Source organism: Hordeum vulgare, chromosome 4H, assembly GCF_904849725.1.
Source record: "Hordeum vulgare subsp. vulgare chromosome 4H, MorexV3_pseudomolecules_assembly, whole genome shotgun sequence".
NCBI classification, from domain to species: Eukaryota; Viridiplantae; Streptophyta; class Magnoliopsida; order Poales; family Poaceae; genus Hordeum; species Hordeum vulgare.
Genome location: NC_058521.1, coordinates 26,875,073 through 26,901,701, shown reverse-complemented (window position 1 = coordinate 26,901,701; position 26,629 = coordinate 26,875,073). Strand labels below are relative to the sequence as shown.

At 42.4% G+C, this 26,629-nt stretch overlaps 1 protein-coding gene across 1 annotated transcript; it reads left to right on the top strand.

Moving 5' to 3' along the window:
* Positions 1–2,706: 2,706 nt before the first annotated feature.
* LOC123447668 (calcium-transporting ATPase 3, endoplasmic reticulum-type) lies at positions 2,707–24,209 on the top strand. The gene is made up of 34 exons (XM_045124294.1): positions 2,707–2,836; positions 2,950–3,000; positions 3,091–3,124; positions 3,949–3,966; positions 4,888–5,024; positions 5,130–5,204; positions 5,666–5,711; positions 6,572–6,631; positions 6,725–6,805; positions 7,045–7,130; positions 8,627–8,728; positions 8,896–8,949; positions 9,659–9,760; positions 11,821–11,879; positions 12,592–12,736; positions 12,885–12,992; positions 13,540–13,692; positions 13,787–13,891; positions 14,812–15,008; positions 15,417–15,528; positions 15,700–15,798; positions 15,875–16,020; positions 16,604–16,661; positions 16,826–16,918; positions 17,178–17,228; positions 17,331–17,462; positions 17,721–17,822; positions 20,686–20,740; positions 20,814–20,899; positions 21,925–22,073; positions 23,248–23,353; positions 23,437–23,490; positions 23,673–23,721; positions 23,837–24,209. The coding sequence occupies exons 1-34, from the start codon at positions 2,804–2,806 to the stop codon at positions 23,899–23,901; spliced, it is 3,003 nt and encodes a 1,000-aa protein (XP_044980229.1). The 5' UTR covers positions 2,707–2,803; the 3' UTR covers positions 23,902–24,209.
* The last annotated feature ends 2,420 nt before the right edge of the window (positions 24,210–26,629 follow it).

Genomic DNA, 26,629 nt, shown 5'->3' with positions numbered 1-26,629 from the left:
TGCAGAGTCTTGGTATTGTGATCATTTGACAACACCCCACATCTACTTGTGTCTCTCGTGGTGGTGGTCTTTCTACATGCTAGCTAGGTCATGCATTCTCGTGGGTGGCAATTTTTTTTCTCATCTTCTGTAATCTTGTTACTTGTATGGTTTTCTACCGGTTTTCCTCATAAACGGGGTCAACCTATTTATATTTTTGATCCAGTTTTCCTTTGAACTGGATCAACCAAAGCTCAAAGGATGACTCTTGGCTTTGACAACTTTTTCGGCAATATATTCACGTGGGGATCATCTCCCCCGTGATCGTTCAAAAAAAACACAACTAGTACATTAGAGCAACTCCAACTGGCCGACCCAAACGGACGGTGATTTTATCCTTTTTTCATCCGTTTGGGTCGCCAGCTCGCTGTGTGTCCGCCCACTTTAGGATTTGGGTCAACAGTGCGCCCAACGCGCCGACCCATATTTGTCCGCATGGCCGGCTAGCCGCCGTTTTTTAACAAATACAAACATTTTGCATATTTTTTCAGAAGCAAATGAAATAGCATAGTTCCACAACCAAAATAATAATATAGCAAAGTTTTACAAGCTCAATAAAAGTTAAATTGTCTTAAAAAGATACATCTATTGGTTGCCAACATGACCCCACATATGCTCAACCAAATCATCTTGAAACTGAATATGAGTTTCCCAATCACGCATTTCATGATGAAATTGGGTGAACTGTGCAAGCGATGCCGCTCCTCCGCCACGCCGAGGCACCACATTGTCACCCTCAAAACCAAACCCTTGATCGTGGAGACGTTCCGGGCGCTCATCCTCTACGATCATATTGTGCATGATCACACAAGCAGTAGCATGATACCTAACTATGCCCCATCGAGATTGCAAAACATCAAAGGCACGTTCGACATCCTTCCTATCACTCTCTTGCTCTTGGGAAAATCTTTTCCTCTTCTCTGCGACAGGATTGGAGATTGTCTTCACAACAGTGGTCCATTGTGGATAGATTCCGTCAACTAGATAGTATCCTTTGCTGTAGCTGTGACCGTTGATGTTAACATCGAACAACGTGTTGTTGCCTTTGGCAAGCCTTGTAAACACCGGCGAACATTGAAGCACGTTCATATCATTGTGTGATTCGGCCATGCCAAAGAAAGAGTGCCAGATCCAGAGATCTTGAGAGGTCACGACCTCAAGTATGACAGTGCAAGCCTTGACATGGCTCTTGTACTAGCCTTGCCAAGCAGAAGGGAAGTTCTTCTACTCTGAATGCATGCAGTCTATGCTGCCAAGCATCCCTGGGAAGCCCTGCCTAACATTGGTCGCCAACAAGCGGGTTGTGTCTCTAACAGTCAGCTCTCTCAAGTACCCAGGGCCAAACACTGCAACCACAACTTTGCAGAATCTGTGCAATGACTCTAGGCACGTAGACGCACTCATACACACGTACTCATCGATAAGATCACTGGGTGCTTCGTAAGCAAGCATCCGGATAGTTGCAATGCATTTCTGATAAGATGAGAAGCCAATCTTTCCAATGACATCCTCTTTGCACTCGAAGTAGTCATCGTATCTGACCACCCCCTCTCGAATCCGGTTGAAAACATGCCTAGCCATACGGAAACGCCGCCGAAATTTCTGATGTTTGAACAACGGATTGGTTGTGTCAAAGTAGTCCTTCCATAAAAGGAAATGACCGCTCTCTTGGTTGCGATTCAACGCCGGAACATGCCCCAGAATCGAGCCCCGGAACAACGGCCGCTGCCTATTAAGGTGGTCATGGACCAACACAACAAGCAGCATCTCCTCATCGTCGGATGAGGAACCATCGGAGTTGCACAAAATATTATGGAAAAAGAACTCGTCGGCGCAGTCCATTTGTACCTTGAGGCAAACTGTTGAACAACTTGCGGGCGTGGACAACGAAGTTGACCGACGGCGTCGGATTGGGGGTCGGGGAAGCCGTGGTGGCCCGACGGCGATGCGGCTGGCGGCGTGGGTAGGTGTCGGTGTTTGGGGAGGTACGGGAGGAGGCGCTGGTGGCCGAGGCACAGAAACTGGGCGGCGGCGGCGATGGGGTGGGGGCGAGGCGAGGGCTAGCTGTCGGTAGGGATGGAGAACGACCAATGTGCCACCGACTAGCGGGCGAGGGGAAGGAGTACGCGCGCGCCGTCCGCGTTCGTTTTGTGTCCGCGCCGATCCAAATCAGACTCAAAATTGGGCCGAAATGGGTCCGCGGACGAAAAGCGGACGCACGTCCGTTTGAATCGGCGTGTTGGACCGATTTTTCTGTCCGCGTGGACCCAAACGAACGACGGCGGATGAAATGGGTCGTCCTTGCTATTATAGCTATCACATAAACAAAACAATTGTGGAATTTGTGACACTTGTCTTGCACACTGTTATTGACTGTTTCTTTCTTGAGCAATTCCAACATGGATGCAGTTTTGTTCTCTTCTTCTTGACACGTTTTGGCCTTTCGGGGGGCAGGCTGTTTTTCTCGTTGCTGCCCACCGATTCTCCTGAAAACGGGCTAGCGAGAAGGCGAAGCAAAGCTAGGCGAAAAGCGTGCGTCACTTGTCTCGCACTTCACTTCCCCATGGCCCACGTGCTCCAGCGGCCGAGCCGGAGCAGAGATCCCGCCGCCACCTGTCCCCTGACGAGCAAATCACACCGTTGCTACTAAATAAATAAAACACCCAAAGCCAAAACCCGAGCTGAGAAAATCCCGGCCGCCTCTCCCTGGCCGCACCGCCGCGATCACTCCCTCCCCTCCTCCCACCCGCCGGCGCCGCCGGCCATGGAGGACGCCTACGCCAAGTCCGTCGCGGAGGTAAGCCGCCGCCGCCGCCGCCGCATCTAGCCCCCGCCTCGCGCCATAGCTTTGACCTCCCCCGCTTCGCCCCCGCCGCCTCTCACGGATCTGGTCGCCGCCCGTCCTCGCAGGTGCTCGAAGCTTTCGGCGTGGACCGGACCAAGGGCCTCTCCGACTCGCAGGTGCTGCTCCGGAGCCGTCCGCGCTGTGGTTTTTTTGGTCTGGGTTGCGGGGAATGGGGGACTGATTTGGTTTCTGGCTTGTGTGGGCAGGTGGAGCAGCATGCGTTGCGCTACGGCAAAAATGGTGAGGAGCTTCTTACTGCATTATGCGTTTTGATTCGTTCATTGTCCTATTATGGGTTTAATTAATGGGCGCCGAACTGTTTGTGATAAGTAAGTAGACAAAATGGAGAGAAGGATATGTGGTTTCGTCGGAGTCGAGTAAGCAAGTTCTCCAGACGAGGAATAGTCTGGTGCCTTTCCACCAATCTCGAAATACATCCTATCCAAATTCATCGGAATAGATTTTGTTTTATTTTGCACAAAGCGGCTATTTATACAAGCAGATTACTAATTCTCGGTATATTTGCGTTGGTGCTTACTTCCTAGCGACTAGAACCGTCTAAAACCAGAGCATTTCTAAATAAGGAGGCGTGGTTTGCATGCGTCCTTTTTTTGTACTAGGGACTCCACAGCCTATAATTGCTGTTATTAACCGACATAAACATTTTTTCACGTACGCAATGCCATAACCCAGACATATCAACTTTTATAATCCGGGGAATGAAATTTGAAAGTCACTGTAATGCTGATTTAACTGAATTGATACAGCTTTCATACTTTGGATGTACTACTCCGTCCCATAATGCAAGACGTTTTTTGACACTAGTGACTACTAGTGTCAAAAAACGTCTTACATTATGGGACGGAGGAGTAGTTCAGACCCTTACCATTTCCTCAGTAAAACTTGAAAGCTTCAGTCGAGACTCCTGCACAATTTCTTGAGGGCAGACATATTTATGTTATCATCTACTTTTTCATTGCGGTGTTCACACATGATTTTTGTTATCATAATTGTGGCCACTAACTGATTGCTGCACTTTCTTTTCGTGCATGGATTATCTGCAGTGCTGCCCCAAGAAGAAAGTAAGTTGTCAGCTCTAACTTCTAATGTTCATTTTATGTACGGCAACACATTTCGTATTACCTGTTACACCTTTTCTCCAAAGTGTTTGCCGTCAGAAAATGTTGGTACTTGGTATTCCATTATCTCTGTCTTACCCCATTTACTCTTTCTGAATAACTGAATATAAGCGAACCATGGATTGACAAGGATGCATTGCAACTACGAGTCCTCTTAGTTGACATACTAATGATTATATGGCAAGTTTAAAAGTTGGATGTTTTATGAGAAGGATAGTATCATTGAAATGTCTAAGCTCTACCCTTTGTTAATTTCCATGTAAAAACGATTTATTTTGGTAAGGTAGTAGAAAAATGTTAAGGGTAGTATAGTAGTATGCTTTTATAGGTATTTGTTAGTGTTGGATTGAATCAATATGCCCTTTGGGCTCGTTTAATGCATCCAATTGTGCTGTTTCTCCGCAGATACAAGACATAACCTAAGGCATACTCCCTCTGTCTCAAAAGAACTGCCTCAACTTTGTATTGGCTCTAGTACAAATTTGTACTAAGCTTAAGACATTTATTTTGTGATGGAGGGAGTACATAATATTCATACTACCCCTGAACATCCTTTACCTTGGATGATGACTTGTCGTAGCATGCTTTTGCAAATATTATGTTAGACAAATACCTTGTTGGATGATCACCAAATTATATTGTATTGGGTCTTTGTTGTTTTCTTTGCCACCAGCTATAGAAGTTAAGTTTATTGAAGTTCATAACGACTAACTCAGATTCTGTTCTAGGAGGATTTTACAAATAAGTAAATAAAATCATAACCAGAACAAATGAATAAGTTTTTCAAGGAAGATAAATAGATAAAGGAAAATTAGTTTTGTTTCCCTTTATTCATCATCTATTAACGTGAAATTTCTGACCCAGGTACCCCCTTCTGGAAGTTAGTTTTGAAGCAGTTTGATGATTTACTTGTCAAAATATTGATAGCAGCTGCCGTGGTATCCTTCCTTTTGGCTCGATTGAATGGTGAAACTGGATTAACAGCATTTTTGGAACCATCTGTAAGTTGATCCACTTTGGGGGATATATCCTATGTGAGGAAGATGATTTTCATGTGCCACATGGAGGCAGTAACTAACAAGATGGCCTTTATTTCGATTGCATAGGTCATATTTATGATATTAGCAGCAAATGCAGCAGTTGGTGTGATCACAGAAACAAATGCTGAAAAAGCTCTCGAGGTTATTACTTTTGAACAAGGCTCTAATGTCGTGCTTAATTCTCTAGATCTGGTTTACTGCTGTTTGATATGTTTTTCTTTTTGCACGTGCTGTGAGATATTATGTGTGGCTATGTTTTCTCGTTTCCCTCTTTTCCTCAAACATCATACAAATTACTTCGATGTGAAACTTGGAATGTTTAAATGGCTGTTATTTAATCTCTTGGATGCATAATCGTGGATACACCATGTTTACCCTGGTCATTTTCTCTTGTTTTCACTCCCTTATAGTTTGTATCACATATTTGGAGCAATACTAAGAGTACTGATTTTGGTCCTAATTATTCTTTTTCTGCACATGGTTAATCTTAACTCCATATGCTAGTTACTTAACTTCGTCTTGTACTGTGTGACTACAATTGGCATTGGAATGGCCAACTCTTGTTGTCCATCCACATGACTCTCTTATGAAAAAACCTGCAGGAGTTGCGAGCATATCAAGCAGATGTTGCAACAGTGCTGCGCAATGGTAATTTTTTTCCGAATTGATTATTGCATTTCAAGTGTGTAAGCATATTATCACACAATTATTTGTTTGCAGTCTTCTGATTGAACTTTTGTTAATTATGACTATGAGTTGCATCTACTCTTCAGTTTTGAAATTGGAAACATGTACCTGTAACCATTCCACTTGAAAAATTCAAAATGTCAACAAAATCCACTTGCTTTGTCACAGCAGGTTGGTTTGTTTGAGCTGGACCCATGGAATGCCGTGCTTATCGAGTTATCGTAGAACTTGTTGAGGTGTTCCATAAGAAGGGCATCATTCTCTTGTGAGAGATTGATGATGCCAATGTCACTTTTGGATTTGGGTTTAGATACATTGTCACAGGCTGCTAAAGATCCGATTCTGTCTGAATATCATGGACACACCATGTCAAGAAGCAGAGTCTTGTGCAAACCTTAGTCCCTGTCAGCTGTTTGTTTTGTGCATGTCCTTTGCGTGCATGTACATGTGTCATTAAAGTCGGAGTTGGGCTGCACTTGCAGCTTTTTTAAAGGTTGGTTTGGAAGACGACGAATTGAAGCAAAAATGCTCCGACTAAGAGCAACATTTAATTACACCATACTTTCTTGCTACAAAAGTGCCTTTTAATCAGCTTCCACCTGGGTAACGATCCTTGTATTTGTTGACCTGTGAAAACAAAGAAACACAAAGGTCCTTTGCGTTTTCTCGAAAAAAAAGTGTTTATCTTGATATTTGCGATTGGATTGATATATCTTCACTTGAAAGACTCGTTATTAAATATTACTAGTAACCTCTGTTCCTAAATATAAGACGTTTTATATTCATATGATTGAGTCACTTGTCAATGTTCAATTTGTTAGGTTGTTTTTCTATACTTCCAGCAACGGAACTTGTCCCTGGAGATATTGTAGAAGTGGGAGGTACTGTTCAAGTCCATTCAAGTTATTTCCATTTAGCATAATGCTGAGTATGTTCCTGATCTAACTTGGTTACACCTTGTTTCTTATGTGTAGTTGGTTGCAAAGTTCCAGCTGACATGAGAATGGTTGAAATGCTAAGCCATCAATTGCGTGTTGACCAGGCAATTCTAACAGGTATTTTTTGCGTTGTCCTGTGCTATCCTCCTGTTCATCCTAATATTAACTGAAGTGTACTAGTTTGTCGTGGCAATCTTGTTTTAGAGAACAGGAGAAATGTTATGCCCTTTTTTGATCAATGCATTTGATTTGGCAATGTAATTGTCGCTAAAGACATTATTAGGTGCATGGTATAACCTATGAAGGGCTAACATATGTGTTTCTGAATCACTTGTTTATTTTGTGCATTATTCTAGGGGAAAGCTGTTCAGTGGCTAAAGAGCTTGATTCAACTTCAGCAATGAATGCTGTCTACCAGGACAAAACAAACATTCTTTTCTCGGTAGGTGTATATCAAGCTGACTGCCACTCAATATCTCGGTAGTCACATAGATCTATCGATTTTTTAATAGCGTTCAGTAGGGAACTAATCAAGTAAACATGATTTTTTAAGTGAAAATATCTAAACCCCCATGCGAACCGTTGGATGAGGGATGGTGAATCAGATTGCAATGTCCTGAAAATGTAGGAGTCATGTGAGTCTGTTATTCAGGATATTTCCCTCATTTTTTCTCCGTTGTGGAAACACTGCTAGTACGTACACTTGTTCGCTCATAATAATTGAAATCTGTGCTAGCAATCTTTTGTCCTCTCTGATTATTTGCAAGCATATTCGTTTGGCAGTTAGATGAGATCGGGAAACGATGTATAAAAATATGCAGTTTGATATGTTTAAGTCTTTGTAGGATTGTCAGATTATCTTTTGAAACCTTAGTGTAAATCTCACATTTGAGAAGTTGTAACACATAGAAGGGTTGAAAAAGGTGTGTCTAGGCGCCACCTAGGGGTGCAAAAGCACCAGGAGACAGCAGAATATGTAGCCTTGGCTCTAGGTTTTCTGCCGAGGAAGCGTTTTCACTGGCAACGCTCGGTGACGAGGGACAAGGAGGTGGTGTGTGAAGATTGAAAATGGACGACTGCAGCAAGGTAAGAAAATGTGGTGGTGGGTGGCCACCCGTGACGGCGTGTCATCAGTGATGGCGTTGCATCTGTTGTTGCTCATGTGGTCATGGTAACAGCGGCAGCACGATCTGTAGGCAGATCTGAACCATGATGTAACTAAAGCAGCAACTTCGTGGGCAAATGGGCCTGGTGGGGCCTTATTTTCTTCCTTTTTCATTTCAGCTTTTGCCCTTTAACCCCTCTAATTTCTACCTGCTTGAACCGTGAAGCCTGAAGCTATGGCTATCATGCAGAGCGCGCCACTTAGGTTTGTCCATCCAGATCACGGTACATGTTGAATTAAAAAAAGAAGAAGATCACGGTACATGTTCAGATTGCTCTGGACTTTAGAGGAACATATTTCAGGCTGCCAAGACGCTGCATTATAGCAGCAATATACACAGTGGCGAAGCCACACTATGGCTGTGTAGTCAATTGACTACACAGCTTTTGATAAAAACCTTCTAAATATTCAAGTAAACTTTATCCATAAATTCAGAAATACTATAAGATTTGGAGAGGAATTATAGTTGACATCACAGGTTTATTATCCTGGCACCGCCACTGAATATACATGTTCAGACTGCTCTGGATTTTAGAAGAATAAATTTCAGGCTACTGCTACTAGGCGGCAAAAAACTCCTGCCTAGCATCCATCGCCTTTTTAAACCTAAAAAAAGTAGATAGATCTTCAACTGCTGAAATTCGAAGTGCAGGGTCATTTTTTTCTTCAAATTACATCTCAAAGAACACTCACTTTTAAAATTTTCTCATTACCGCCATTAGCCAGTTGCTTCTTCTGAACTTTGCATGCTGCCTGATGTCTTTGCTTCCCAGGGTACTGTTGTTGTAGCTGGTAGAGCAAGAGCTGTCGTTATTGGTGTTGGTTCTAATACTGCAATGGGAAGTATACGTGATGCAATGCTGAGAACAGAGGATGTAAGCATTCAATTTGCTTCTCATTTGTGTATAAAATTTGGTAATGGTGTCTCTCATTCAAATTATATGTTTCACTTTATCTTTTTGCTGCTCTAGTATTGTTTTGTGTCTTAGCACTATGATTGCTTTATATATAGTGGCAATTTAACGTATTCCCACACATCCAGGAAGCAACTCCACTGAAGAAAAAACTGGACGAATTTGGCACATTTCTGGCAAAGGTAGATGACCACGGTCTTTTCCAACATGTTATGAGTAGTTTTCGTTTCCAAAATTAAGTGTCAACATTGCCTGAAAAATTATGACTGAAGCAAATGTATGGAGACATTTACTAGAAGAGAACCTGATAAAAAATTCAGGAAAGCTAACAACAATTGAATCTTATTTACCTTTGCTCAAGAGCCTTAATGGTTTAATATATTCATTTACATTTCTCTTGCAACATCAGCAACTTTATGATCGTAGTTTTGCTCCCAAATTTTATGTAGCTTTTCCATTTTTGTACTTGAGTGTTTGATCCATCTCTTATTAATTAATTTGGATGCCCTTTATTTGTGCTCATAGCCTCATATGTTTTCCTAACCTGTAAGTTGCACATATCTAAATTATACTGAAGTCATGTTTACCTAGCTAGGGTTGCAGGTCCATGGCATGATGCATGTCTGATAGATTAGAGACTTGGAGAGGCATATTAATTCTAGTCTAAAACAAAGTCCAACTCAGATTAGAAGTTGACCAGAAACATAAGTGTGATTTCAGTGTATTTTGTGAAAATATTACATGTGCTAATGTGGAAAATATTAGAACGACAAAAAGAATGGGTGAAATATAAGCTCGGTTGACAGTGAATCACCGTTGCTTCAGGAATCATATAGTTTGAAGTTCAAATGTTTTTTCAGGCTTAATCAGTTTTTTTATTTTTATTTTCAGGTTATAGCAGGGATCTGTATTCTTGTTTGGGTTGTAAATATTGGCCATTTCCGAGATCCTTCTCATGGTGGCTTTCTTAGGGGTGCCATTCATTATTTTAAGGTATATCACTATTCCTATTCTGTCTGAATGTACGTTTATTGGTATTTGCTCATTGTAGGTTCTGTAATATAATCAGCAGAAATTTGCTTGTTGTGTGTTAAGCCAGAGTGCAGAATTTGGTATCGTTGGTTCTCTTTCGTAGATTTTATCTGCATGAAAGCTACTCCCTCCATTCCTAAATATAAGTCTTTTTAGATATTTCACTAGGGGACTACATACGGAGCATTTTTTTTTCGAGAAAGCGCTGCGTTTCATTATATTGGAAAGATAGAGTTTGTTACAGTCCTCCTAGGAGGCAGGATACAAGCATTCTAATGCTACTTAGTGTACATCCCATGTCTGCGGTAGGATAACCCGAAGCCCTTTGGCACCAGCCCTTGCCCATAAGGTAGCCTCCTCTTTGATTTTCGACAGTAGTGCAGCAATTGAGGGTTGTGCCCTGTCAAAAACGCAATCGTTGCGGTGCTTCCATACCATCCAGGGTAGGAGCAGGGTGATGGATGCCAGCCCTTTTCTCTGTGGGTGGGGGGTGCTTTGTCGCGCGCGGTTCCACCAGTCCAGCAGCGAGTCCGCCTGGTTGGGGCATCCTACTGGCAATCGAAACCACACGAGGACCTCGTGCCAAATCTGTTGGGTGAATGGGCATTCGATGATGATGTGGTGGATGGTCTCGAAGGCCTGGTCGCATAGAAGGCACCATGGATGGTGCTGCAGGCCGCGCCGGGCGAGTCGGTCTGCAGTCCAGCATCTGTCCTGCTGCGCAAGCCAGAGGAAGAACCTAACCTTTGGCGTCGTCCATGCCTTCCATATCATCTTCCAAGCAGGGCAGGTTACTGATCCATGGAACGTGGCGAGGTAGGCAGACCGTGCTGAGTATGTGCCCGTGGTAGTCCATTTCCATAGCAGGCGGTCGGGCTCCTCGGTGAGGATGGTGTCCGCGATCATCTGCCAGAGCTGGAGAAACTGCCCGATCTCGTGTATGCCAAGCACGCCCTGGATGTCGCGGGTCCAGCTATTTCCATGTTGGCCTTGTGCCACCGTCCTCTGCTTCCGCCGTCGCTTGGGGCAGCAGGCATATACCAGCGGCGCGATCTCGCTGATTGATCGCCCCTGGATCCAGCGATCCTCCCAGAATAGGGCCGTCTGCCCGTTTCCCAGCTCCATGGTCGTGGAGGCAAAAAACAGTGCACGCTCGGTGGCTGAGAATTGAAGGTCGAGCCTAGCCCATGCGTGATCTATGTCTGTTTGGGAGAACCATAGCCATCTCAGCCTTAATGCAAGCCCAGCACGCTCAAGGTCGCGTACGCCTAAGCCTCCAAGGGAGATAGGCCGGCACGCGCGTCGCCAATTGACATGGCAATGCCCTCCCTTAGCTTCGGCTCTTCCGGCCCATACGGAGCAAAATTAGTGAATCTATATTCTAAAGTATGTCTATACATCCGTATGTAGTCCCCCATAAAAATCTCTTAAAAGGCTTATATTTAGGAACGGAGGGAGTACATTCACACAAATTAGCTGGGGTTATTGTTGTCAGGCTCTATAGTGCATGCATCTGTAGAATGACATTGTTTATAGTCATTCTCATATGCTCAGGTCATTTTATGATGTTGCACAGCATGGTCTGTACCTGGAAACTCGATCGTTTAGATGTGGTTGATGCTAGCAATTTTCGTTTCATTCAAGTTGACTGGCTTAAAAATCTTAAATGGGTTCCTTGTTCATATAGTTGTGTCCATTAAGTGGACCTACCTACATGCATTTGATAAAGAGCTGTCAATCCACTTCGGTTAGGCATTGTTATTTGAATACTTCCCATTACAAGCAAGTCATTTTAGCCCTAAGAACTTTTCTTTAAGTATAGATCGTTCTACAACCTTGAAGCTTATTTACTCATTGTTTTGTCTTATAGTTATGCCCTTCATAGTAAGTGTGCACGTTCTCATCGATAATGAAGCTTTCTAACATATTGAATGAAAAAATGATAGTGTTGCATTCAACCGCCATTAATCATCGTGCCTAACATTGATTTCTTGAAAATATGAACTGTTTTCTTTTGATAGGTAGCAGTTGCCCTTGCTGTTGCAGCCATTCCAGAAGGTCTCCCAGCTGTAGTAACAACGTGAGTTCCTTACAAACAATTTGTAGCTTTCCAGTAGTACCAAATAAAACATTTTATGTGATTCAGTTGATATATCAACAAAAAGTATCTGATTTAAATCTGTAATTTGAAGGTGTCCTTAATATCTCCAACTTTACCAATGTTTGTTATAGCATAATGTTTCTCTCAGTCAGTTAGTTCTTAATTATTATCCCTCCGTTCCAAAAAGCTTGTCGTGGTTTTAGTTCAAATTTGAACCACGATGAGTATTTTGGAACGGAGGGAGTAATAAAGCACAAAATAGATTCAGATTTTATTAAAATGAGAAGTGCGATCAGTTGGAATTTGGAAATGTGAACTTTGGAAATTTGAAAGAGTGTATGACACGCTAAGTCATTGGGATTTATACATTAACGTAATTACTTAATCCCATGGTCTGATAGCTAGTTACGGAACTTGGCTTCCTTGTATATGGTGTGAATAATTTCTGCTGCTTGCCACAAAATTAGTCATTTTTGACTGACCCTTTTTGAGCAGGAGAGAATTGATCTTGTTCGTTTGTCTCACCCATGACTCTGGTTAAGAAACAAGAAACATGATACTGCCCATTACCAATCCTATCCTCAGTCTAGATATTCTAAGTTTCTTGTTCATTTAATATTGAAGCGTAGTGGTTTACTTTGTTCTTTCTTGAAGTGAGTGTAACATATCATTGGTTCATTTTTACTTCTAGGTGCTTAGCTCTTGGTACCAAGAGAATGGCTCGCTTGAATGCTATCGTCAGATCTTTGCCCTCTGTGGAGACATTAGGATGCACAACAGTCATTTGCAGTGACAAAACTGGCACTCTTACTACAAACATGATGTCCGTGTCTAAGGTGAACACTCTAGTTTACAGCATCATTTATTGTTTAGTGTGCAGTGGGATTTAACTAAAATACAATATGCGCTTTAAGATTAATGTCTCTTACACTTGGTCAATATATTATGTTCACCGCATAACTAACAAGTGTCTTAATATCCCAGGTATGTGTTGTGCGGTCTGTGCACCAGAGACCAATAACTGATGAATACTCTATTAGTGGAACCACATTTGCTCCTGATGGGTTTATATATGATGCCAGTGAAAATCAGGTACAATGAAGTATTTCTCAGCTGTCACTAATTTGGTGATCATTGTAGTGCACGGCCTGAACCCGTATTTTCATGTGTCTTAACAGCTGAAATTACTCTTTCTTGACTGCAGTACAAGAACACATTGTGGAAATGATACCAAATTATCAACTGTTACAACCCATGACGCATGATCAAGATTGTTACAGTTCACTAGTCTTGTAGCCATTACTGTACAGCTTTACCAGGGAATGTCTTGCATTAGAGTAGAACAACAGTGTACGATAGTGCATAGCATAGCAACAATAGACATAGCCCTCTAGAGGCTGAGTTTAGTACACAACTTTTGACTGAGATGTATGTGACAGCTCTACCTAGCAAGACAAATGTTAGGCCCTTATAGATGGATTAATAGTGTGACCACTCATATCAGTATATTAGCTACCTGTGGAACCCTTTGGGTTATTTATCGAGTGACCATGATGTCCCTTACTCAGTGTGCAAAACATTGATATATGTCACATTTGGTTTAGGCACTAACTTTTCAGGTGGCTTTCATCTGTTGCAGCTGGAGTTTCCTCCTCAATCCCCCTGCCTCCTTCATATAGCCATGTGTTCAGCTCTTTGCAATGAGTCAACTTTACAGTACAATCCTGATAAAAAAAGTTATGAGAAAATTGGAGAGTCCACTGAAGTTGCTCTGCGCGTTCTGGTGGAGAAGGTCAGTCGTTAGTTATGAAATCTGCTTATCAGTGCACTTTTGATGGCTTTCATGGGAACTATCAATCTCAATTTTCATTTTGTTGATTTATTAGGTTGGTCTTCCTGGTTTTGATTCGATGCCCTCAGCCCTGAACATGCTAACTAAGCATGAGCGTGCATCCTACTGCAATCATTATTGGGAAAATCAGTTCAGAAAGGTTATATGCATCTACTTGTTGGCATTTATATATTGATCGCGTGTTCTGTGGCCCTGTATTTGCAGTTCCCTTGAAGAGTACCCCTTGCCCAAACCCTATCTCAGCTACTACCATTTATAAGGAACTTCCTTGATCATGAACTTGTTCTGCTAGCATAAGCAGGCATTAGAAACATCATCCTTCTGTTAGTTGTTAAAAAATATACATGTCTGATACTTTATGCAAAGTACCTCAAAGTTCTTGTGGTATCAGCAGTTGTTCCTCCCACATACTAGGCAGGTTCTATAGGACGGCGATTCGGCCCGCAATCTTGTATGGTGCTGAGTGTTGGCCGACTAAAAGGCGACATGTTCGATATACGGGATAGTTGGAGTAGCACCGATTGAGGAGAAGCTTGCCCAACATCGTCTGAGATGGTTTGGCCATATTTCAGTGCAGGCCTCCAGAAGCTCTAGTGCATAGCGGACGGCTAAAGCATGCTGAAAATGTCAAGAGAGGTCGGGGTAGACCGAACTTGACATGGGGTTAGTGCGTAAGGAGAGATCTGAAGGACTGGAATATCGCCAAGGCACTAGCATGGACAGGGGTGCATGGAAGCTAGCTATGCACGGGCCAGAACCATGAATTGGTTATGAGATCTTATGGGTTTCAGCTCTAGCTTACCTCAACTAGTTTGGGACTAAAGGCTTTGTTGTTGTTATTGTTGTTGACACTTGGATGGAATGTTATATGCTATCTATTATATTATATTGCTCACACTTTGACTATACTGCCTGCCTATATGTGGGGGAAACCATTTTGTATATGCTGTATAGCCTGACTGATTGTGACTTACTGTATTTAACTTCAATTTTGACCCCATTTCTTCAGATTTATAGTATGAAGTTCTTATGTTTTTTTCTTTGTGATTTATTCTTTAGATATCAGTTCTAGACTTTTCCCGAGATCGCAAAATGATGAGCGTCCTTTGCAGTCGAAAACAACAGGAGATTATGTTTTCAAAAGGTGCCCCTGAAAGTGTAATGGCAAGATGCACACATATATTGTGCAATGATGATGGGTCTTCTGTACCATTGACTATGGACATACGTAATGAGCTGGAAGCTAAGTTTCAAAGGTCAGCCTTTGCACTTGTAGTTTTTAGGGTCATGAGGTTGCATGTTTCTTAATCGATGCGATCAAATTATTGAAATATTCAATTCATATAGTTAGATTTAAGAATAGAAAAAAGGTTAGCCTTTACATCTGTATGTAGCTTTTAGGTCATGAGGTTGTATGGTTCTTGATGGATGTGATCACAATATTGAAATATTCAGTTCATATAGGCAGATTTAATAACAATATAACTGACATTATTTCTGATGCGAAGGAACCTTGGTAATTTTGACCAAACTCTGCCACTAAGTTAGCACTTCCCAATGTCATATTGTTGCATGATTCTTTTATTTTCTCTAAATATGCTTGCTGTTTTTTTCTACAGAGAATGCTTTAGATAAATATGTTCAATGATCTCCGAATGTTTCAGTTTTGCAGGAAAAGATACCCTAAGGTGCTTAGCACTAGCATTAAAACGAATGCCAGAAGGCCAACAAAGTCTTTCCTATGACGATGAGGCAAATCTCACATTTATTGGATTGGTACGCTTTGTCACTACTGCTGGTTCTGCTGTTCCTTCTTTAACAGTCTTCTACGTTTTGTTCACACATTTTAATATATGCTTTGCCTTTGTAGACAGGTATGATTAATGTTAGTTAAGATAACAATGGCACTAATAATTGATAATGAAAATTCTTTTGCTACCGGTTCAGGTTGGGATGCTTGACCCTCCAAGAGACGAAGTTCGCAGTGCTATCCATTCTTGTATGTCAGCAGGGATTCGTGTTATTGTTGTTACTGGGGATAACAAGGTTGGTGAACATATTTGTTTATTTTTGCTCCAAGATCTTTTGATACCGCTGAGAAAATAAATATGTGCCATTTTAGTCCACTGCAGAATCTCTATGTCGGCAAATTGGTGCGTTTGAGCATTTAGATGACTTTACAGGGTATTCATATACAGCATCAGAATTTGAAGGGCTTCCTCCTTTGGAAAGGGCAAATGCATTGCGAAGGATGGTTCTGTTCTCCAGGTGATTTGAATATCATTACAACCTTGTTCAAATTTAGGACATAGCTACCCCTTGCCGAATGGGTAATGACATATCCCAGTTTCTCTTGTAATAAGCTCCATGAACTTAATATAATGCAAAGTAATGGAGTAGTATTCTATTGCATTAAAAATGTTTTTATTTATTATTGAGATCACCCAGCTCATTGTTGATGAACTGCCTGTAGTGACGTACACAACTATTGCTGCCACAAGCAGTTGTAAGTTGATTCAATGGCTGCGATTGGAGTTCAGTTTTCCTATTATTAGTGTGGTTCCTTAGATTTGTTCCCGTATTGAGTGCTTTGTTACCAGAGATGTAGTTCATTAGAAAAATATGGCATTCACCATCGCAATTTTGAATACTAGTTATAGCTCCAGTCTATCACAACCTAGTGGCGCGGAACATAATATATGCTTACCTATGTGGCAAGTGACTACATTGATGATACTCAGACAAAAAAGTGGTAAAATGATTAAACCATCGACAGACGTATGGATTAATCACCATTCTTCCGGTTTTGTACTCTTGACTGCCATTTTATACCTGATTATTCTTACTGCAGAGTGGAACCTTCTCATAAGAAGATGCTTGTTGAAGCCTTGCAATCACACAATGAAGTGGTAAGTTTGTACCTGTTGATAAAGTGTTCATTGAGTTTCTTTAGTCCTCATGATGACGGAACTTATTTAATTGCTATGGAATTGACCATGGGAATTTATGCTTCACATTCCACTTCATGGAATAATTCATTTTACGCAATAGCCATGTTCATTTCACATGCCAGGTTGCAATGACTGGTGATGGCGTCAATGATGCACCTGCGCTGAAAAAAGCAGATATAGGAATAGCTATGGGATCAGGAACTGCTGTTGCAAAGGTATTACTTTTTTGAATGTTAAGGTATAACTGCTATATACTACCTCCGTCCCATATTAACTGTCGCTCAAACGGATGTATCTAGATGGTTAATATGGGACGGAGGGAGTAGATTAGAAGTAAATAGGGACATTGGTATTCATTATCTTGAGATTTTTGTTTCTTTCAAAATATCTTCAGTCAATCATGTTCTTCATGTTTTGGTTGCTTTCACGGTCCTTTTTGAATTTAATAAACTTATGTTTACCTTTATATTTCAGAGCGCTTCAGACATGGTATTGGCAGATGACAACTTCGCTACAATTGTTGCAGTAAGATTATGATCTGACTGATTAACATACAATAAGACATAACCATTGGATCTTATTAATGCTTTTTTGTTACTTAAACTTATTATTATCATTTGCTCACAGGCTGTTGCAGAGGGAAGGGCCATATATAATAACACCAAGCAGTTTATTCGATACATGATTTCATCAAATATTGGGGAGGTAGTTTGTATTTTTGTGGCAGCGGTGCTTGGGATGCCTGACACACTTGTACCTGTGAGTTGAAACTCTTTCTTAGCTTCCATGTGTCTTGAGATGAAATATGTGGACTTATATTTTGTTCTTGAATTAATGTGGCAAAAAATCACACTGATATGTAGCATGTTTAGGTTGTCATTATATTTTGCCCCCTGTTTACTGCTGTACTCGCTAACATAATGTTTGTAACATGCACATCGTTCATATTTCTGGAGCTTCTTAATTTTGTCACTGGATGTAAAATCTGCTTATCTCTCTACTCCCATCACTTTGTAGGTCCAGCTACTCTGGGTAAACCTTGTTACTGACGGGTTGCCTGCAACTGCAATTGGTTTTAACAAGCCTGATGGCAACATCATGGCAGTTAAGCCTCGTAAGGTAATATTAAAAGGGTGTTGCGCCTGATTTTTTGTTTTTGTTTTGAGGGGAAGGGTGTTGTGACTGATGAGAGGGAACTTTCCATCTTATCATCATTGGATGGAAAATATATTACTTACATGGGCCAACCTAGGCTAACACGACCATATACATGTATCTATACCTAACAGTAATACATGTATCTTATACCTAACAGTGATTAGTTTGTAGCTTGTTATTTCTATTATAAACTAATATACGTTGTAGGTTGTCCCCATTATTATTTTGATGGTTATACTGACTTCAGTTAAAATTCATGTAACTTGACAATGTGTTCTGGCATTATCAGGAATTGTAAAATCTTAGCAAGTCCACAGTACAGTGGCCTTATGAAAGCCTCACTTCTTTTTCGAGAAAACGCATAGAGCCTTGCGTTTCTTTGTATTGAAAAGAAGGGGGAGTACAGCCTCCTAAGAGGTGATTACAGCATTGTTACAGGGGGTTTAGTGGACATCCCAGGATGGGGGCAAGACTACCCTAAGCCCTTTGTCCCCGGCTCTAGCCCAGCACCTCATCTCATCTTTGATCCTATCCAAGAGCTCGTCGAGCGACGGAGTAATATGGTCGAAGACACACGCATTCCTATGCTTCCATATCATCCAGGGCACCAGTAGTGCGGCGGACCTCAGCGCCTTGCGGAGCGATGGTGGTGTGGCATCCCTCGCCCTCATCCACCAGTCCTGGATGGAGGCATCATGCTCCGGCGACGGGGCCGGTAGACGCAGCCAGGATAGGGCCTCGTGCCAGGCCTGCCGCGCGAAAGGGCATGTGAGCAGCAGGTGTCGGATGGTCTCCGGCTCTTGGTCGCATAGCAGGCAGCGGGTGTGATGGGGAAGGCCTCGGCGAGCGAGCCTTTCCGCGGTCCAGCATCGGTCTAGGTTTGCTAGCCAGTGAAAGAACTTGACCTTCGGTGGGGCCCATCCCTTCCAGATGAGCTGCCATGAACGGCATGTCAATGATCCGTGGAAGGCTGCCCGATAGCAAGACCTCGCCGAGTAGACGCCGTTGGCCGTCCATTTCCAAACGAGCTTATCCGGCTCGTTGGACAGTATAGTGCGTGCCACAAGCTGCCATGTCCTCAGGTATTGGCCGATCTCTTGCAGACCCACTACGCCGCGAATGTCTCGAGCCCAGGCATTGCCGGCGATGCCTTCCGCCACCGTCCGCACTCTTCTTCTGTTCTTGGGAATGCATAGGTATAGCAGGGGCGCGAGCTCGCGTATAGATTGCCCGTGCAGCCAGCGGTCCTCCCAGAACAGAGCAGTGAGACCATCTCCTACCACCATGAAGGTGGAGGCATAGAACAGGCCGAGCTCCTCGTGGGAGAACTGCAGGTCGAGGCCTGTGGAGGCATAGAACAGGCCGAGCTCCTCGTGGGAGAACTGCAGGTCGAGGCCTTGCCAAGCTCGGTCGGCGTCCGTCCTCGATAGCCAGAGCCATCGGAGTCTGAGTGCGAGCCTCGTGCGCTCGAGGTCTCGGATGCCCAGCCCGCCATATGCGAGCGGCCGGCAGACCGTGCGCCAGTTCACGTGGCAGTGTCCTCCAAGCGCGGCCTCGCGACCAGCCCAGAGAAAGCCACGATGGATCTTCTCTAGTTGCTTCAGAGTCTTCTTCGGGGGCGCTAAGGCAAGCATCTGGTGAGTTGGAATCGCGGTGAGGACTGATTTAACCAGTGCCAGCTGCCCGGCCTTGTTCATGAGCCATGCTTTCCATGACGGGAGGCGGCCTGCCACTGCGTCGACCAGCGGCTGCATCTGTGCCTCTGAGGGTCAGCGGGATGCCCAGGTAGGTGATGGGCAGGTCCGCCGACTGGCAGCCCAGCGCCTCCAGCAAGGCGGCGCCATCCTCGTCGCCATGCAGGGTCATGGCCGAGCTCTTGCCGTAGTTGACCTGCAGGCCCGATGCGGTCTCAAAGATACCCAGAATGCTCTTCACAGCGAGCACCTCATCCATCTCAACATGGGAAAACAGCATCACATCGTCGGCATATAGAGAAATGGCCGGGATGTTGCAGCATGGGAAAACAGCATCACATCGTCGGCATATAGAGAAATGGCCGGGATGTTGCGGCGGGGGTGCAGGCGCCGAAGGATGCCGGTCTGGAGCGCCCGTTGCATGAGGCGGGCAAGCGCGTCGACTGCCAGGACAAATAGCTGCGGTGATGTGGAGTCGCCTTGGCGCAGCCCACGACGGTGCCAGATCGGCGGGCCAGGCACTCCATTGAGCATGACTCGTGTGCTGGCCGAAGATAAGAGAATGGCCAGCCATTCCCTGAACCTGTACCCGAACCCATATTGGCGCAGAACCTCGAAGAGGAACGGCCAGGATATGGAGTCGAAAGCCCGCGTGAGATCGAGCTTGAGCATAATGCACGGCGCGCCCAGGTGATGGAGCATCCGAAGAGACTGCCGGACGAGCATAAAATTGTCGTGGAGCGTGCGTCCGGTGATGAAGGCGTTCTGGTTGCGGCTCACCAGGCTGTCAAGCTTAGGAGCGATGCGCAACGACAGAACCTTCGCGAATATCTTGGCCACGATGTGTATCAGGCAAATCGGCCGGTAGTGCTGTTAAGTGGATGCTGCAGTGGGCTAAATCCCTTTCTATTTTTAGTTTGCTTGTGCACACTACGCTATATGTCTGTGTGCACTGGATTCCTTGTTGCGTCCATGAGAATTGTCGCCTTATTTCATTTTATTTACTGTGTGGTATGAATTGCTTGGCATTTATCGCTAGGTGAGTTGGTTCAAGTGGTAGCTATGAATTTAATTTTCTAGTTTGTTGCATTTATTAAGACGCTCTTTCCTGCTGCAAATTTGAATTGCAGGTGAACGAAGCTGTGGTCAGTGGATGGCTCTTCTTCCGCTATTTAGTCATTGGTGGTATGCACTAAGTGCCTGTATCGACATTTGTTATCTGGAGTTATTTTTGTTTCTTATAGTTTTGTTAATGCAGCTTATGTTGGTCTTGCCACTATAGCGGGGTTTGTTTGGTGGTTTGTTTATTCTGAAGATGGTCCTAGATTACCATACTCTGAATTGGTAAGTTGGGAAACTCTCTACTTTTTGCATTGTTTATTTTTGGGTAAGTCTGAAACAGCAGTAACACTTGTACCTGATAAACAGAAAAGGGGTCCCCCCCCCCTCCCCAAAGTTTATACTTCAAAAGATATTGCTGTAGACTGTAGTGTAGTGTAGTATACTTCTTTTGCACTGATTATCAAATACCTCTGCTGTTGGTAACTGCTTGCCTATCTCATTGGGTTGCATTTTCTAGGAGATCTTGGTCAACATGCTTGAGTGAGTCTTTCTAAGAAATCTTATATTTGTTTTCCAAAAAGGAAAACGGCCACTCCGAGCCCTACTGTCAAATTTGCATATTGGAACAAAATATACATAAGACGTCGAAATCCTTTCTATATGATTTTCCCTAAATAGCACCATGAGTAACATAGCATGTGATAATAGATGTGCATTTCAAGTTACGAAACAACTGGTTCTTGCTGAGATCAGCTTATACAAAGAGATTCCTTTGTTGGGTCTAATGTTAGATGGACAGACCAATAATGGAGTTTCAAGCTGTCAATTCATATGGCTGTTTGGATCCCAGGGATTAAAAGAAGAAAAATGCTTACATATACATCCGGAGCTGGTTAGGAATAGCCTTTCTCCTGGTCAGATTTTATTGTAAATTCGAGCATCTAATTTAGAGTTTGACTTGTCTCTCCTGGTTTACTCGTCCATCAAAATTTTAAAAAAACTTTAATCTGAATTGAAGGTGGTACATTCCTCTGGATCTTACTGCGATGGTTGGTTATGGCTTAGACTTTTACCCATTCGTACCACATAATCATATTTCACTTGCATATTTGAATAGTTCAGTTCTGTATGTTTGAGAGTTCTGAACGTGAAGTCACCAATAGATTTTTGTATGGTTCCTCTCCCTCCATGCCTGCTTTCCTTATGGTATATTTTTCCCTTTACTTTTTTTGAAGCTTCTTATTGTGGCTCTTATTCAAAAATTACTGATTCTGTAAGTTCTGAATATCTTTCTTTTCCTATGGCAGGTCAATTTTGATTCATGTTCAACCAGGCAAACTTCATATCCTTGCAGCATCTTTGAGGATCGCCATCCATCAACTGTTTCAATGACTGTTCTTGTTGTTGTCGAGATGTTTAATGCCTTGAATAACCTAAGTGAAAATCAATCCCTACTGTAAGATCCCTTTATCTCTCATCTCATTTTAAGCCTCAGCCCCCCCGGTCCCCCAAATAGCAGGCACACAATGGCCATACTCCCATGTGCTACTTCTAATGAGCAGGAAACAGTTGGTTTTCATCGGTGATTTTATTCTTTTTTGCATTTTTTCTCATCTGATCGACTTGTAAATGAATAAATATATTTATTATCTTAATTTGTGGAAGGTAATCTTACTCGTCTGCTTAACATGTTTATCAATCTAATTTCCCATGTAATAGACATGCCAATACTTTTTTTTTTTTTTGTGAAATTTGGAACACAAAAAAGAAATACATTTATGCTATTTCTGCATAACCTAAGCGGGTTATTTTTATGTATTTCATTTTAGGTGGCATGTGTACATTGTTGCTTATTACATATTCCTATACATCAAAACTTTGTTCTCCCACAAACCATTGAAAACCACCCAGAAAATTGGTTTTCAAAACCTGTTGTGCACAAATATATAGAATAATTGGTACTCACTCCGTTCACAAATATAAGATGTTTTGGATATTTCAATATGGCTACAAAACGAGTGAATAAACACACTAAAACATGTCTACATACATTCGAATAAGAAAAAGTTAGAACATCTTATATTTGTGAACAGAGGGAGTAGCATTCTGTCTTCTTTTTACAACTGCAAGAGCCAGCTACTTGGTTTTGTTTGGACCCTTTTATATTATTTTTTAAAACGTTCTGAAAACAGTGACGATGAACTAGATGCTAAAGTATGAATGAAACAAGAGGTGGAAATATAGATGGAAGTTAATACGTTTCAAATAAATGTGGTCTCCACAGCTGTAATAACTGTATTTATTTATCGTATGGTATTGGTGGGTCAGCACTTCACTGCCCCAACCACTGGTTGATGGCTGAATATTTTTGCTTGTGGCACCTGCAGAATATTTGTGTACTAATTTCTGCCCCAGTGGAACTTGTCGTTTAGGGTTGTCTAGCTCTATGTTCTCTGTTTTTGTTGTGCCTTTCTTTGGTGTCTAAAACTCTTTCTATCTTAATAGATACAAATGCATCTCTCCTGGATGATCTTGAAATTTCTTTCTCCGACCAGTGGCACTTGTCCTGGCCTGTATATGTAAATTAATTTGCTTAACCTGAAATGATTTTGGCACTTCCCTTGTGTCAGTGTCATTCACCCATGGAGTAACCTATGGCTTGTTGGGTCAATCATTCTGACAATGCTTCTTCACGTAGCAGTCTTGTATACGGAACCCCTGTCGTCTCTTTTCTCAGTAAGTCACATTGTCACCTATTCTTTATAGTAAGCTTACAATAATGCCAAAGAAATATTGGTAATCGTGGTTTACTTATGCAGGTATCTCCATTAACTTTGGCTGAGTGGAAAGTTGTTCTTTATCTATCCTTCCCTGTGAGTGTTTTTTCTACCTTGAGTTGCCATGTTCAAATTTCCGATGAACCTAGTCTTTCTATATTGAAACATACATGGGAATTTTGCCCCAACTTATATTTTGTTAACACTGTTGCTAGTTATGAACTGGATACCATATATGTTCCATTTGCACATGTATATAACTTCTCCTTGGCCGCTAGGTAATTTTGATTGATGAGGTGTTGAAATTTTTCTCAAGAAGACCTCGAGGTATGTTCTCCTCTAACGGCAGGTTTTTTTTTAACTTTTAGTTCTGCTGCAAATGCTTACCAGTTACTGTACTATTGTTTTAGTCAGCCAGAGCTAATCATTTTGTTATTTCCAGCTTGGAGTTTTCCTTTACGGTTATGGAGACGTGAGATGCTTCCAAAAGAAGCCCGGGATAATTAATTTTAGGACTAAGAAAGCTGTGCTTGATATAGCATGAAGCTTGACTTTGGTCACGGTGAAACTAATTTTGGCTAATTTATTTGGGCTTGAAAGCTGACAAACATTTGTAGAAAGTTTGTATACCTCCTTCCGTGAATTGTGTCAAACAGATATTGACAGGAACTATGTAATTTTAATGTATGAAAAGATGAGTAGAGAGCAGTTTTGAATGTGTCTCGTAAGAAATTGTTATATATAGCCACAAGGTTCGAACTTGCAACATCTACAGGCGGACTTAGCAAATGTGACCTGTCCGTTTTGAGCCCTTATTTTTTCGTCCGTGCACCCGCATTTTTATATTATTTTCTCATATGTCCGTTCACGTGATTTGGGATGGGGTCGCATCCTACGTGGTGGACTGACCGGCCGTGGACGTGTTCATGAGTCTTTGTATCATCTTCATATTTGAGATGGATATGAAGGGTGACAGTTCAGACGTTTGAGACGAATACAAAGGGTATGGTTAAGTCGTGTTTTTGTGATCGATCATTGATTGGACGGTTTGTCCGAATATCATCCTTAAATTTGAGATGGATATGAGGGGTAACAGTCAGTTCAGACGTTTGAGACGAATATAAAAGGTATGGTTGAGTCGTGTATTTGTGATCGATCATTGATTGAACGGTCTGTCCGAACATTTTGAGACGGACATAAGCTCTTACAAGACACGAGCTCATAATTCCATAGACTTGTATTTTCTTTTCGAGATTGACTATTCAAGGCATGAGTAGTCCGGTTATATATGCTCTTATAAGACACGAGCTCATAATTTCATAGGCATGTATTTTCCTTCGAGATTGACTATTCCAATTCGAAGATGACTTGCAGTTGGTACAAGTTATATGAAACGTACATGAGACGCAAAAAAAATTATACAGGAAGGCATCGATCTTTTGTCCAAAAGGACCACCTGTTCAACGAAATTGCTACCCCTTTGGTTGAAACTGGTAGAAATGACCCCCGGGTCATGGTGGCATGTGTGCCAGCCGATACATGGTACCTGCCGCCACGATCGAAGGTGACAACACTGTTCACACAAGGAATTGTTTTCGCTCAGAAAAATGAATTTCGCTATGGATGAACATTTTTTTTCAAAAAAATAAAAAAATAGCAGAAAAAATAAAGAAAACTGATTTTTTGGCAGCATGTTTTTTGCTAGGGATGAACATGTTTTTTGCTAAATTTTTTTTTCAAAAATATTGTTTATCTTGGGCAAACAATGCTGTTGTCGCGCCCAAGTGAACAGTGCTGCCGCCTCTGGACGTGGCGGCAGGTGCCACGTATCGGCTGGCGCGCCTGCCGCCACGACCCAAGAGGTATTTTATGTCAATTTCATCTAGAAGGGGTCTTTTTTAGCAATTCGGTTGTGCAGGTGGCCTTATTTGATAAAAACTCGAAGGCACCCACTACTAGTGTCCACTCTGTGTAGCCACACGGTGTATAGAGTGGGCTGCGTTCCACCCTGGATTTTTGATCTTGCATGTAAGATGGACCGAAGGAGGAAAGAAGCCCAGCAAAGATAGGAAGAGCCGCGTGAAAAGCAAGGCCGCAGCCGCCACACAAACACGGCCTGCTCCACCCCGGAATTTTTGTCTTGCATGTAACATGGGTCGGAGGAGGAAAGAAGCCCAACAAATATAGAAAGAGCCGGCCGCAGCCGCCGCACGAACACGACTGACACATCCATGCAGACACAACCACTTTCTCTCTCGATTCCGATCCGCCACCAGCTCAACGCCTGCTTCCCGTCGCGGCATCGTCTTGCCGGCCACCCTACCGCCTGCCCTGGATTGGCCTTTCGTGTGCATGATGAAAGTGAACAGTCTAGCAACGGGGAAACTTCATTGAGCTATTGAAATGACTAGCAACAAATAGTGAGGGGATGAATAAGTATGTCTTGAAGAATGCACCAGGTAATTGCAAATTGACTTCTCATCAAATACAAAATCAGATTATTCAATGTTGTGCACTACACACTAGAAATAAAATTATTGGACAAGTTGGTGATGATCATTACGCTATTCTAGCTGATGAGTCTAGTGTTGTATCACATAAAGGACAACTAGCTCTATGCTTGCGTTTTGTTGATAAAGTAGGAAGGATGAGTGAGGACTTTCTTGGAGTTGTTCATGTAAGTAACACTACTGCATTGTCTCTTAAGGAAGCAATTGAAACTTTACTTGTCAATCATGGTTTAACTGTAAGTCAAATTTGTGGGCAAGGTTATGATGGGGCTAGCAATATGAGAGGAGAAATTAAAGGATTGAAAATATTGATCATGAAAGAGTCACCTTCTGCCTATTACATCCATTGCTTTGCACATCAACTCCAACTAGTTCTTGTTGTTGCCAAGGGAAATGATGACTTGTGTGGTTTTTTGATCGAGTGTATTTATTGTTGAACATTATTGGAGTTTCTTGTAAGCGTCATGACATGCTTAGAGATGCTAGATTTCATACTATCATGAAACTACTTGAATGTGGTGAGTTACAAACTCGGAGTGGCTTGAATCAAGAGATGGGGTCACCTAGGCCTGGTGATACTAGGTAGGGCTCTCATTATAATTATGTTCTCAACATTATTGCTATATATCCCACAATTGATGATGTAATCATCACTCTTGGACAATATGCTACACAAAGGAGTGATTGGCCAAGAATCCACACTATTGTTGGAGTGTTTGAGTCAT